The following is a 15,448-nucleotide window of genomic DNA, read 5'->3' as shown; positions in this document are numbered from 1 at the left end:
TAGAATCGGGTGAAAAACATTCAAAGTCTAGCTTGCACAAACGTTCACGACTTTTCAAAAAATAGCAGGTAGTGCCGCGCTGCGAGCTTGTAGATCTGCTATTTTTCAATAGTTAAAGCATCAAATAATGGTTAAAGTAATAATTTAACGCGCTCCTCCCGTCCATTCTCATATGTCTCTCCTTGCAGGACCAGAAGCCTCCGGTGGTCTCTCTGCAGAAGCTGATCGTGAGGGAAGTGGCCAACGAGGAGAGAGGGATGTTTCTGATCAGCGCCTCGGCCGCCGGACCCGAGATGTACGAGGTCCACACCTCTGCCAAGGACGAGAGGAACACCTGGATGAGGCTCATCAGAGAGGCCGTGGAGAGGTGTGTGTGTGTGTGTGTGTGTGTGTGTGTGTGTGTGTGTGTGTGTGTGTGTGTGTGTGTGTGTGTGTGTGTGTGTGTGTGTGTGTGTGTGTGTGTGTGTGTGTGTGTGTGTGTGTGTGTTAGGGCATTCACGAATAGTGATTTTTAGTATTCAAATTATTCGACCTCAAAGTATTCGAATAGTCGAATATTCGACAGGACTGGCCAAACTGTCAAATATTAAGTAAGCAAGATAGGCGAACTTTGTGAAAATAGCCGATCTACATGCTCACAACGCCTCGCAACGCAAGGCGTGAGCATGTAGATCTGCTATTTTCACAATATTTATCTGCGGAACCGAGTCACATTAAATGTAATACCTACAAATCCAAGTGCTTGTACGGGTGGGGCTCCCCAGTTCAAATTATGTTTATTTTGGGGGTCACGGCCTATACCAGGGGTTTGAGAACCCCTGGTATAGAGCATTAACAAATTCATCCACCAGGGGCATTGACGACTCATTCTTATAACTTCCTATCTAGCCAAGCTTTATAAACGATATCTTTTTTAAAGAGAAAACAATAAAATAATGTGTGTGTGTGTGTGTGTGTGTGTGTGTGTGTGTGTGTGTGTGTGTGTGTGTGTGTGTGTGTGTGTGTGTGTGTGTGTGTGTGTGTGTGTGTGTGTGTGTGTGTGTGTGTGTGTGTGCGCGCGCGATATACATACCAACGATTGCGACGAAGATGGCTTGAAATGTGGTATTGGTGTATGTATCAAATTAATTGCGACCGTAGGTCGCACTTACTACAGAAAGCTCCACCAGGTGTCCGTGCGTCCGTCAGTCAGTCCGTCACACGTCAGACGTCACACTTTTGCCCTGCTCATATCTCCGCAACCGTTGCCCCGATCCATGCCAGATTTTGCACACACACTCCTTACCTGCCAAACTACAACCTCCAAGGACCCCCGGAGTTCCAGGGACCCCCATGTCCCTGGGGGACCCCCAGGTGTAAAAAAAATACCAAATGTGCAAAAATGACCAAATGACCACCCCCACGGGGCTGCTCACGGGGAATTCCCGGGGACCACCCACTCCTGCTACTCCAGAACGGATGCAAAAGTGGTGGCGCCCCCAGTGGAGGACCCCCTCCACTGCAGCTCACATAAAATGCCCTAACTCGGCCTAGGAGCGTCCGGGAGAGCCGGGGCCGGTACCTATTCGTCCGCCAAGGCAACGCGGAGACCCCACCCCTCATTTCTCACATGGCCCTCTTCTAGCGAGACCTACGGTCGCTTATCTCCCGATTAGGGAGTCTTACTGGTAAACAGACACACCATGCATGCACGTACTGTAGCACATGCAAAAAAGCTGTCCATCTGTAACCAGGTGTGGTTATTTCAATAAAACCATTGTTGTAAAATGGAAATAAGACATTTAATTTCTTTATTCTATGTGTACTGTGTAATGTGCATGCATGGATATGCTATTCGTTATCTGGGTTAGGCAGGCAGTGGACCTAAAGCAGAAAAACATTAAAAACTATTTACTGCAATTGTTTTTAGTTTTTACTAATATCGTGAGTAATATCGATATCGAATATTGAAGGTTTTCCTAATATCTCCCAGCCCTAGTGTGTGTACACAACTTGGGTCTCTATGGAGAGGTGTGTGCGTGTATGTGTGTGCTTGGCTTGGGTTTCTGTATTTGCATATAGGAATCATTTATTAAAGAAGATCTTACCTTGCACATAACATGGTCTTACTGTACAGCATCTACTTCTTTATGGACTGTTTTTACATTCATCTAGGTTATCTTGGTTTTATTTGCGTATGTGATTTTAAGAGCCGTATGTGACAAATGTTGAATCGAATTGAATTAGAATTAGAATTGAATTGAATTGAATCGAATCGAATTGAATATTGTTGTATTGAGTATTGGGAAAGAGGGGGATTATGAAGAGAGATAATTAATTTAAGCCTGATTTATACTTTGCCGTACAAAGGTGTCCTGCTCTTTAGATGGTATCTACACTGCTGTTCAGTGTTGTTGAGCCCGGTTCTCTGTGTGTTCCTGTGTGTCTGTACTCTGTAGCTGTCCAGAGGAAGAGGAGGACAGCAGCGAGCCAGAGGAGGAGAAGAGAGCTGCTGACGCTCGCATGCACAAGATCCACAAACTGCAAGGTACTCAGTGGTGTAAAACAGGGGTTCCCAAACTTCTTTGTCTCAGGGCACCCCATGAATATTTGTTTTAATCCGAGGCACCCCTACATTATAATTTTCACTCCCAGCACCTTATATTTATAGCATATCGTCGTTGTCGGGTGGAAACCTTTTATGTCCAAAACCGTTCATTTTGTATTTATCATCTATAAAATGTACTAAACTAGTGAAAACAGCAGATATACAAGCACACAACGCCTCGCATCGCGAGGCGTTGTGTGCTTGTAGATCGGCTGTTTTCACCAGTTTTTTGTGACAGTTTTGTATGATGAAGCAGGGCTTTGCTTTACCAAAAGATATACACATTTGAAACTTGGAGATACAAGGTTTCTGCCCAACAGTGACGATATGTTGTGAGGAAAAAGTTGAGATAATAGCCATTAGGCAACTTTGTACGTCAAGTTTAAAATTATACTAAATATTTTTTCTAGTGTCCAAATAAATTCCAAATATCAAATTATCTCGCGGCCCCCCTGGACTGCCGTCACGGCACCCCAGGGTGCCCCGTCACCCACTTTGAAAACCCCTGGTGTAAAAAGTACTCAGATGTTTTACTTACTGTTGGCCAGGGGTCTTCAACAGGGGGTCCTTAGAGTTACCACAGGGGGGCCTCCAAATCCTTGTGTGATAGGATAATTCTTTTAAATGAACAACTTGAACCCTCGCATCCCTATTCCGAGGCGAACTTTAGCCAAAAATAGCAGTGCGAGCCGTTGAGAGCTTGTAGATCGGCTACTTTTGGTAAATAGGTTTGGTGTAGCGTTAAAAAAGAGCAGACCAAGTACATAGTGAAAGGTCAAGTTTACAAAATATCAACGATTTAAGTGGTTAAATGTGTGAAAATCCCTGCTTCATCTCTCTCTCAGCTTAGGGGTCCTTGGCTAATCTACTGTCAATGCTTTTCAATGGGAATGGAGCGGACTTTTGCGGGAACCCGCAAATGGCAGATTTCAGCCGGCAACCGTACTTTGGTGGGACCGTGCCCTTACAAGTAAAAGTCCGGAATTCAAAATGTACTTGAGCAAAAGTAGCCCTCTCCATCATCAAAGTTGTTAAGCCTCGCTCTATAGCAGTGGTTCTCAACCTGTGGGTCGGGACCCCCAGGGGGGTCCCCAAATTATTTTGGGGGGGTCCCAGATGATTAAATTGTTTTCTCACTCAACAGTAAACAAACCAACATAAAGTTTAAGTGTATAGAGGGTATCTGCACATTTCTAAAGTGACAATTTAAGGACTTTTTTATACTTGACAAATTTCTTATATATGACAAATTAAACATTGGCCAAATTGTCAAATATTAGAGGCAGAAATTGTGAAAATAGCCGATCTACATGCTCACAACGCCTCGCAACGCCTGCTATTTTCACAACAGAACCGTGTTATACAAAATGTAATGCCTCAACTCTTAGTGCTCGTCAGGGTGTGGGGGTCCCCAGTTAAAATGTGATTATTTGGGGGGTCGTGGCCTGAAAAGGTTGAGAACCGCTGCTCTATAGCAATGATTTTTTTTCTTGGGCTGTATATACAGAGAGTCTGATCAGCAGTGACCAGCAGATCTGCCAGAGCCTGGAGGAGAAGCTACAGATGTATGCGGAGCTGTTTGCACTGAGGATGGACCCTCCATCGCCCCGGGCCTGCAGGCTGCTGGTCCAGCCCTGTTCGGAGGAGCCTCCCCGTGCCACGCTGCTGCTGGCCGCCGCCATGCAAGAGGGTGAGAACCAGTAAAGCCCCTATCAGAGTCAGTACCAGCTATCCACCGCGGTGTAGTCTTTTTGAGTCATAAAACTACAACGTTACGTCATTCCTCGCAGTGAAGAGCTTTCCACCGCGAGTCCCGACACATCTCTCTGTATTTACTTTCAGACAGCTAGGCTCTTCACCTCGTTCACTGATTGGTCGATCTAGACCAGTCAGTCACGGTGAATAGGACTTCACCGTGACTGACTATGATGGCCTCCACTTGAGGTGGAAAGCTTTCCACCTAAAATTTGCTGTGGATAGCTCTTCACCTTGGACTCTGATAGAGGCTTATGACTTCCTAATCGGGAGATAAGTGGCCGGCACGTTGCATTCACAAACTTTAGAAGGCAATCGTAGGCATTCAGGAGGGAATATGGAAAATTGGACAGATGCATGTTGATGAACTGGCGAGATAGTGTGTACCGCTTTGCGTGATTTTAGGGCGAAATCTGTAGGAGCAGTGTCCAAACATGTGTTTTTGCAAGAATCGGCCTCATGGTGGCGCTAGAAGAGGGCCATGTGAGAAATGAGAGGTGGAGGTTGTGGTTTGGCAACCAAGGAGTGTGTGTGCAAAGTTTGGCATGGGTTGGGGTAACGGTGGCAGAGATATGAGTAGGGCAAAAGTGTGACGTGTGACTGACAGACAGACTGACAGCCGGTGGAGGTTTTGATAGTAACTGCGGTCGCAATCAGGCATTATGACGCCATCAAGGCCTGCCAAAATCCATTTCTGCAGACAAAATCAACTGTAGATTTAGTCTACTAAAATCAACTGTAGATTTAGTCTACTAAAATCGTACTAAAATTATAAGGCTTATGGATGTCTGTCCTCTCTCTCTCTCCCTCCCTCCAGCTGATGACCTGCGAGCCACGCTGCGCTCCGGCGGTTGTTCGAAGGGTGGATGTGACCCCTCCTCCCACACGGAGAGCAGGGTCCCCGTGGCGCCGTTACACCATGACGGCATGTCACCCGCGGACCCCCACGAAGACCCCGCTCTGCAGTCCCTCACTCACTGTCAACACGGAGACCCGAGTAGTATTCACCTCAAGGTATGTACATAACTGTGGTGGAAAAGTATTTTTGTTTTACTCTAAGTAAAAGTCCGGAATTCAAAATGTACTTGAGTAAAAATATGAAAGTGTTGGCCGTGTTGTGAGCTTGTAGGTCTGCTATTTTCAAATAGCCTAGGTAGGGCTTAAGTGGTTAAAGGGGAAGACCACCCATTTTCAATATTGAACTATGTCATTAATATACCTTAGAGGAGTTGTGTGGAAATAGAAAAAAAGTTCCCCCTCTTCTGTGTTGCCTAGAACTGGAGGATTGATTTTGGGGTTTGTATTGTAAAGTACAATGTGTGATGTCATCAAGTTGTACTCACATTTGCACACATTTTCACGACTAGCAAATAGCAGATCTACAGGCACTCGGTGCCGCGCTTTGAGCTTGTATATCTGATATTTTTCAATAGTTAAAGCCGTCAATAATCCTAGGCCTAAATGGGTTGAGACTGGGAAACATTTGTGTTATTTTAGATCAGTGGTGTAAAGTAACAAAGTAAATGTACTTAAATAGTGTGCTTAAATACAATTTTTAGGTATTCGTACTCCACTACATCTCAGAGGCAAATATTGTACCTTTACTTTTGTTTTAATTTGATTAGGCCTATTATTAGCTACTTTTGATTTTGATTATTATTACAAAATATACTTTTACAACTTCAGCCCTATTAATACATTTCGGCCATTGGAGAAATAGGCGATCTGCAAGCTCACAATGTGTCGCGATTCGAGAAGCGACCCTTTGTGAGCTTGCAGATCTGCTATTTTCAATATATTTGCACACATTTGAACCGTACCTTTTGATGCCAATACTTTTGTACTTTTACTCAAGTACTTCTTGAATCCCGAACTTATAACGAGTATTTCTACATTGCAGTATTGATACTTTTACTTAAGTAATAAAATGTAGTACTTTTTCCACCACCAGCTAATTGTATACTGAGTGTGTGACGACAATGTGTGTGTCACAATTTTTGAATCGCAAGGTCCAAGCGAGTCCAGTTTTATTCTTTCCTTTTTGGAGCTGTGTGGAGCTCCCTATACGTGGCCGTGTGTGTGGGTCTGTCTGTCTGTCTGTCTGTTTGTCTGTTTGTCTGTCTGTCTCCGGGTATGTAGCCTGCAGTAACCTTTTCTGGCCAGTGGCCACACATGTTAAGGGAGGGGCGCTGTTGCGCACACACACACACACACACACACACACACACACACACACACACACACACACACACACACACACACACACACACACACACACACACACACACACACACACACACACACACACACACACACACACACACAGCTCCACTTCGAACAGAGGTTCGATTTTTCCTCTTCGTGGAAGCTCAGATCGTTGGCAGTTGTTAGTGGTTTGGTCAAATATTCTTGGCAGTGGATGAGTTGATGGATTACATTAGCAATCATATCTTCATAAGGGCCGTGTCACCTGCTGTAACCTCTTCCCATTCCTGCCCAGAAGTGAGCCTTAATCCATTTAGGGCCTAGAATTATTGAATGCTTTAACCAGTGAAAAATAGCAGATATACAAGCTCACAGCGCGGTGCGCTGCGAGCTTGTAGATCTGCTATTTTTGAAAAAGTCGTGAAAATGTGTGCAAATCTTTGAATATATGTATTTTCAAATCAAACGTTTGTAACTCAAATTTTGCTTCTGGGGGGGGTCCCTGGAACTAAATATTTTGAGATGGGGGTCCGTGGCCAAATGCATATCATTTTAGTGGTCCTTCACATGAAAAGGTTTGAGAACCACTGACATGGTAGTCTCTCAAGAACAGACTAACTGAGCTCCAGTTCAAGTGAAAAGGACCTTTTCTTTGACGATGGCTGGCCAGATTGCTGACATAGAAACATAGGTTTTTCAAAAAACCTCAGAAGGATTCAAAAGACACTTATAGAATCGGGTCAAAATTCAAATTTTCACGATTTTTCAAAAATAACAGATCTGCTATTTTTCAATAGTTAAAGCATAAAATAATGATACACAATGATGTGTACCCGTTCTAAATGGGTTAAAACCGGCAATAGTTTGTGTGAATAATTTAGCGCCTTCTATTAGAATGACATTTCAGTCTTAATGTGATGAATTAAAGATGATAGTAGAGGCAGGAGAGTCCATTAAGTTCTCCTGGGTGTTTTTGTCGGCCATTAAAAATTGATACCAACGGAGAGTTATTACAGTTTCCATGCTGCAGCTTTGTGCTGCCGGCGGCAGATTTCATGGTGACCTGCAGTAAGAGTGGATAATCGTTGCAGGCGGGCAGAAACCTTGTATCTCCATTATTTAAACTTTTTTATGTCTGGCAATGACTGGCTGCTATTTATATATCATTATATCACTACTTAGTGTTATATCATTGACCTAAATGGTGTTATCAACAAGAATAGGATGATTTAAAAAAGTCTGTACCTGTGGAATTGACTTGACTTTGGACAGATGGAAAACTTTAGCTGCAGAAAAACTTGCAGAGTGACGCATTGCTTTACCTTTGCCTGGCGTTGCCAGCCTCTATCACACACTTCGTTTTGGGAAGAGAGTCTGGGATTTCAGGAAGAGCTTTCATTTCTGGGGTTTGCTCCTAACCACGTGCCCCAAGCCTACATAAACCACGTGCCCCAAACATTCAACCCTGATTGGCCAACCCTAAAAGCTGTTTGAGGAAATAGAATCTCAATGGATCGGGGCCAGACAACACCACTACCGCTAGTGGGTGTTGTTGTGTTCGGTCGGGTTTTAACCAGGCAAGCTTTACCTGGGTTACTTCTTCTGATAGTTGTAATATCATATTATATATTATATATATTAATACAACAAGACTCATAACGGTCGCTTGCCAAGGCCAATTAGGATAACCTAGGACAACTGTTACATTACTCAACTGGAACAAAAGTTGTACTGACTCTGACCTCTGAGTACTTTTCCAGAAAGGGTTGTTTGTGGCGTCTTGCTGTGGCACCCTTTCTTGTTTTTTTTTATTGTTGATTTATTTGCATTGACTATGGACGCTTATTTTTGGCCCTGTACTATTGGGTTGTGTTGGTTGAATTGAGTACTATTGCTGTGTTGATGGCGGTGAGATACTTGTGTTGCACTGGCTAGCATTGACTGTTTACAGTATGTATACTTTTGTTTGGCACTGCTTTGTTAAGTTGTGCTTTGAGCATTGCTTTTTGTGTGTGACTTGACACATATGAGCGTTGAATGTTTCTTGGACACTTTATGTATATATTCTTCTTTTATTGTGACAGCTTTTTGACACTTTGTTTATATTCTTCTTTTTGTTGTGCCTTGCTTTGTTTGACTGTACACAAGAGTACTCTTTTTCTTTGTCTTACTTCTTTGTAATGTAAACTTAAACTGCTGTGCTGCCTCTGGGCAACTGATTTTCCTCCGTGGGATAATAAAGGTATCTATCTATACTGTATATTGAAATAATAATCCTGTTTAGGGTTTCATTAGCACGATGGTGATTCGTGACAAAACACAGCTTGTAGTGGAGTGCAGTGGCGCTGCGTTCAAAGGCGAGGAGAAAGATACCAAGGATTCGACATTGACGTCACTGTGAAAACTAAACTGAAGTAACACGGACATACGCCATTATACTACTCGAAGCTTGTTATAAAGACACCAAGGATTCGTCAGTGATGTCCCTGTTATGCAACACGAAAGTAGCCAGTCCGCTGTGTGTAAAATCCTGGCAAGGTTCTAGACTCATGTTGCCTTTGCATATTTTGTACAATCCATAAACCTGGAATTCCTGGCTGCGTTCTCGTGGACTGGTGGTACGTGCGTACCGGCCGTTGGGAACCTCTGATTTAGAGCACTGGTTCTCAAAAATAGCAGCTCTACAAGCTCGCAGCGCGTCACTTTGTGCCACGCTGCTCGAGCTTGTACATCTACTATTTTTGAACACGTTTGAATAAATCTTGAAAGTGTATGGTCCACGACCAAATACGCTACATATCAATTTGAGGGTCCTTGAAAAAGTTTGAGAGCTTTTTGTACAGTGGCGTCAGTTCAGGCGCGCGTGCAAGACACCAGTCATGTTGCCATACCTTAGCAAGACACCAGTCATGTTGCCATACCTTAGCAACAGGCATGATACATTTATTTTAAGAAGTACATTTTATTTTTTCCCTCGGTTCTACGGTTTCTTGGGCTGGATATGGCAGCCTGGAACGGTTGTTCAAGTGCAGTTAAACTTGGCATGTTAGCAAACGTAGCCTGTGCAGCTGACCTGCGGAACCTGGGAATATACCATCTTGTCAAGATGGGGAGAATACAAGTGTGGAGAATATAATTATAATACCTTGTTAAAGTGACCATTTTGTAAAATTTCGCATTTGTAGTTATTTTACTGAAATTTAACAACATAATAACCAGCACAGATAGACAAAGAGACATTTATATTTAAACTTTTTTTTTTCTTCCTGGACCCAGGGTATGGCAGCTGTATACCCCTGCCATACCCAATTGACAGCCCTGTTTTTGTAGCGAATCATTTGTAGAATCTGCCTCAGGTGTTAACGGATTAAGATTTGGTTATGTAACAGCGATTATCCACCACTAGTTTCTGTGTTCCTTTGTTGAACAAGGTGTGAAAACAAACGTCCCTCTGGGACAATACAGTCTAATCTAATGTGATCCCAGCCTAAAAGGAAGGTGGCACACATGTTGCACCGGTCGCACACAAACGCCTGACTCAACTGAGAGGAACCGAGGATTAACCTGTGACTAAAGACTTCTGAAAGCATGTAATCACCAGATGAAAGACTCTCTGTAACCCGTTGTGTGTGTGTGTGTGTGTGTGCGTGCGTGCGTGCGTGCGTGCGTGTGTGTGTGCGTGCGTATGTGTGTGTGTGTGTGTGTGTGTGTGTGTGTGTGTGTGTGTCATGTCAACAGGTGGCTCAGAGTGTTCAAAACCTGACGCAGTTACTTTATAGTCTACAGGTGAGTGACTCACACTCTTATGACTCACATTACAACCACTCGTCTTTTCAAAAATATTACCAGTAAGACTCCCTAATTGGGAGATAAGCAACCATCAGGTCACATGTATACACACATTGGCCTGTAAGTGCCATTGGTTCCTGGGTGTGAGGGGATGTGCGTGGGAAATGTATTGTTTTGGTAGGGCCAGAGAATGTGGGGTTTAGAAGAGGGCCATGTGAGAAATGAGGAGGTTGTTATTTGGCAGCCAAGAAGTGTGTGTGCAAAGTTTGGCATGGATAGGGCACCGGTGGTGGAGATATGAGTAGGGGAAAAGTGTGACTTGACGTGACTGACATTTTTTATTTTTATACTTTGGCTATTCAAAGATAGCAGATATACAAGCTCATAGAGGCAACGAGTGCCGCGCTATGAGCTTGTATATCTGCTATTTTTGAAAAAACGTGAAATTTATGACTAAACCTAAATCAAACACTGCCGGAGCACACGTACGAGAAGCGGTGCTTTGGCCCACAATTCACTTTTCAAAAATAGCAGATATACAAGCTCATAGCTATGAGCTTGTGTATCTGCTATTTTTGAAAAAAACTTGAAAAATTGTGACTAAAACAAAATCAAACACTGCCGGAGCACACGCCGAGAAGCGGTGCGTCGCGTGCCTCACTGTCTGGTGTCCTGTCTCGTGTCCGTCCCCTATAGGCGGCGGTGACCATCCAGGACACCTGCTACGAGGTCCAGCGTCTCCTGGCGCAGGAGAGCGAGCGCGGCCCGAGGCCACACCACCCCCTGCTGGAGCAGGAGAAGCAGCGCAGCCTGGAGAAGAGGCGCGAGGAGGTGGCGAGCGTCCGTCGCCTCCAAGGGCGCCTCCACCAGGCAAGGATGAACCACTGTCTCAGAACCCTCTATGCTTAAGTTTAAAACAGTTTAAGACCTGGAAAGCATCTGTGTCACTTTACATTTTAACCACTTTAAACGTTGTTTTATACTTTGGCTATTCAAAAACAGCAGATATACAAGCTCATAGCATTATGTGAAAATCTTTGAATATCAATGTAAACCTATGTTTTCGAATTGAATTGAGAGAGATGCCGTGAGCTTGTACATCTGCTATTTTTGAACATTTTTGAAAATCTTTGAATAACATTGATTTACACAAATGTTCTCTTCTGTGGGGAGGGGTGGTCCCTGGCACAAAACATTTGTAAATGAGGGTCTGTGGCCAAATACATATCAATTTGGGGGTCCCCCATCCTCGTCTCCTTGACACAAAACCGTTTCAGAACTATTTTGTACAATATGTGGGGGTCCCTGCTTCATCTCTCTCTCAGCTAAAGGGGTCCTTGGCCTGAAAGACACTGAAGACAACATTAACTCTAATAGCGGATCTACAAGCACACAATTATCTGAGCAATCTCGGCTTAAACTCAAATGGTAAATAGATGTGCAGCTCCCTTCAAAGATGATTTTTTAGGCATCCACTCAAGTGACATTTGGCAGTGGTGGAAAACGTACTAAAATGTCTTACTTGAAACGGCATGCAATGTATGTATGACTATGGTCTTCCTGACTGGGAGAAATGCATTTTGTGAGCTTGTAGCTCATACTGAAAAGTCAACATTAGCCTACTATGGCAGAATCCACTCTCATTGGTAGAATAAAAGTGTGGTAAGGGCACGGTCACACCTATGAGGGCAGATTCTGCCAATGCAATTCAATGGTAATGGAGTGTTTTCTTGCAGAAGTCTACAAATGGCAGCAAACTGCTCCATTACCATTGAAATGCATTGGCAGAATCCGCCCTCAGTAGGTAGAATGAAAGTCTGGTGTGACCGTACCCTTAGTAAAGGGAAGAAAACATTTAACACCCAAGGGGCCAAACTCGTTCAGTAACGAGATAAGGCCACCACTGGAGGTCGCTGTGACAAAAGGAGTTGTCTCGTTCAGGAACGAGACAAAGGGTTAACTGTGCAGCGTGCTGTGATAGACCCTGGTCCATACGTGATAACGTGGCTCGCAGAGAGAAAAAAATGAATGGTCTAGGCTGCATTGATTTCTATTCTATGCTGAAACATAAAAAGGGCTTTATCTATGAATAAGGTGCAAAGAACGCCAGGGAAGCAGAGATCTGCCTGTTTTCACGGCGACACTTTACCGCGATGGTCGGCCCCGGTTTGGATTTTAGTTTCGCGAGCGTTTGTAAACAAATGGATTATCCTCCTCAATCGTCAGGACACTCACATGCACACGCACAAAGCTTCCGAGGCTCTTCAAAATTAAAGCGTAAGTGAACGACGGCAGCAGCAACAGCTAGAAATGTTAGAAACCTTGGCTTCCCATGTGTTAAATAGTGTGCTACCAAAGCAAGAGTACTTATTGTGCAGAATGTGTATAAATACATTTTGAAAATAGCCTTGTGAGCTTGTAAATTGGCTATTTAAGTAACTAGTAAGTAATGTTGTCAAATAAATGTAGGGCGTAAACATACAATATTTGTCTCTGAGATGTAGTGGAGTAAAAGTAAAAGTACTCAAGCAAAGTAAAAACACCTCACAGTTTGACTTAAGTACAGTACTTGAGTAAATGTAGGCTACTTAGTTACGTTACACCACTGACGTTTGGAGGAGAAAGCTTCAGACTCGGCCGACTACAAGTACTAGTAGAAATGTATTGAAGTTAATGAAGTATGCAAATCAATGTCTTGCCCTTTGATCTTGAATTATTTTGGATTCAGCACCTGCCTCTGAATCAGTGTTGTTTTCGTCGACAAAATCAACTGTAGATCTAGTTGACTAAAATCATATATTTAGTCGACTAAAACTAGACAAAAACATTTCAGATGACTAAAACGTGACTAAAACTAAATGGAATTGTATTCAAAAGACTATGACTAAAACTAAATCAATCTGCTGTCAAAACAACACTGCTCTGAAGGGTGTGTGGATGTGTTCTTTGATTTCCCATTCAAGTTGCGATTCAAGCCTTTGATCCAGATTATTTTGTCAAGTGACATTTCAAAAGGGCAATGTGACATATTTAGAACCACAATACCTCAAGTAAACTGTTTTCAATATTTTATTATGGTGTTATCATTTTATTATCAGTGATTTAAGTGACTGCAGGGTTCGTAGTCTATACCTCAGACAATATTTAACATACTGACCTCATCTAACCATCACAGTGCATCAAACAACATGAGTCATACTTTATAACAGTGGTTCTCAACCAGAGGTCCGGGGACCACCAGTGGTCCCTGAAGGTATTCCAGGTGGTCCCCAGCAAAAAAATGATGGAGAGTTAGTAAACAAATGGACCCCCTATAGATCTTGAGAGTATAAAATGACACCAAATGGACCCTGACATTTGGTTTAATTTCACACTCTCACTATGGTACCACATCAATACAGCATGGAATTGTGGACATAATCTTATCCAACCATAACACAATATTCTATGTTTTTGGGTCTGAGAGGCTAAATGTCATCAAATGGTGGTCTGTGGCTCAAATACAGAATAAATAATGGACCTTGATATGGAAAAGGTTGAGAACCACTGCTTTCAATCAATAAATCAAACTTTATTAAGGACACTTGATCCATAGCAACATAAAAACATAAAAAATAACATACAAATACAAACAGGGGTGGACATAGTCCACATAAAACAGGGGTCGGCAACCCAAAATGTAGAAAGAGCCATATTGGACCAAAAAAAACCCAAACGAATCTGTCTGGAGCCACAAAAAATTATAAAAGCCTTATAAATCGTTGTTGTCGGGTGGAAACCTTGTATGTCCAAAACTTCGTGTTGTATTTATCATTTAAAAAATGAACTAAACTAGTGAAAACAGCCGATCTACAAGCACACAACGCCTCGCACCGCCTCGCACCGCGAGGCGTTGTGTGCTTGTAGATCTGCTGTTTTCACTACTTTTGTGCGTCAGTCTTGTCGAAGCAGGGCTTTACTTTGCGAGAAAAAAAAAACATACAAATGTGAAACTTGGAGATACAAGGTTTCTGCCCGACAGTGACGAAAAAAAAATCGTTAAAACAAAAAATACATTTTTTCCCCCATCTTGTTCATACATTTTTTTAAAAGCTCCAGGGAGCCACTAGGGTGGTGCTAAAGAGCCGCATGCGGCTCTAGAGCCATGGGTTGCTGACCCCCGACATAAAATCATAAATGATTATACAAGCTTACACGCCAGTGGTTCCACAATTTAGAAACAAACCTGACCGAGCTCAGTAAAGGGTTTGTCAAGGTTAGAATTACACTGTTAGCAGAATCAGACAGCCTACACATTCATTTGTACACGAGGTTCCGCAACACGGCGGAGCAGGTGGGTACACCAATATTGCTTTATAACGTCATAAAGACATTCATCGAACATATTGATTCTATATTAGGAAATAGTTTATAAAGTATATCAGTTAACCCATTTAGGCCTAGGAGTATTGACTACTTTAACCATTGAAAAATATCAGATATACAAGCTCACAGCGCGGCACCGAGTGCCGCGCTGCGAGCTTGTAGATCTGCTATTTTTGAAAAATCATGATTTTTTTTTGCAAGTCTTTGAATATATCTATTTAAAAGCGAACATTTGTAAATCAAATATTTGCTTCTGGGGGGTCCCTGGAACAACATATTTTGAGATGGGGGTCCGTGGCTAAATACCTGTAATTTTGGGGGTCCTTGACATGAAAAAGTTTGAGAACCACTGATTTAGAGGAAGGATTTAGAAGTCGGGTCAAAGATCGGGGTCAAAGATATTCATAGACTTGCACACATTTTCACGATTTTTCAAAAATAGCAGATCTACAAGCTCGCAGCGCGACACTCGGTGCCGCGCTGTGAGCTTGTATATCTGCTATTTTTCTAAGGTTAAAGCATACAATAATGGTTAAAGTGGTTAAAATCTAACGCGACTCGGGCGCGTTCCAGGTATTTGAGAGTTAGGAAATAGTTTATAAAGTATATCAGTATAAGTCTGATACATTTTAGATTAAGTATCTTGATTCCTCAACATGATTACTACTGAGATAAGTTAATGTCTACATGAATGCCCCCTTACTTTTAAAATCATTCAAAAAAATCCTGTTATTATTGTTGGCATTA

The 15,448-nt window shown here is 42.7% G+C and overlaps 1 protein-coding gene across 1 annotated transcript in view; it reads left to right on the top strand.

Moving 5' to 3' along the window:
* The window catches only part of arhgef28a (Rho guanine nucleotide exchange factor (GEF) 28a), a gene marked incomplete at both ends in the record, with an annotated part of 154,239 nt that overhangs the window by 109,377 nt on the left and 29,414 nt on the right, over window positions 1–15,448 (top strand). The window contains 6 exons of the mRNA XM_080742851.1: window positions 189–367; window positions 2,439–2,527; window positions 4,095–4,277; window positions 5,160–5,356; window positions 10,286–10,333; window positions 11,033–11,206. Coding sequence (XP_080598977.1) covers window positions 189–367; window positions 2,439–2,527; window positions 4,095–4,277; window positions 5,160–5,356; window positions 10,286–10,333; window positions 11,033–11,206 — 870 coding nt within the window. The remainder of the gene's footprint in view (window positions 1–188; window positions 368–2,438; window positions 2,528–4,094; window positions 4,278–5,159; window positions 5,357–10,285; window positions 10,334–11,032; window positions 11,207–15,448) is intronic.

The sequence above is a fragment of the Nannobrachium achirus genome, assembly GCF_963921795.1.
Source record: "Nannobrachium achirus genome assembly, chromosome: 15".
Classification (NCBI taxonomy): Eukaryota; Metazoa; Chordata; class Actinopteri; order Myctophiformes; family Myctophidae; genus Nannobrachium; species Nannobrachium achirus.
This window is presented reverse-complemented; position numbering and strand designations above follow the sequence as displayed.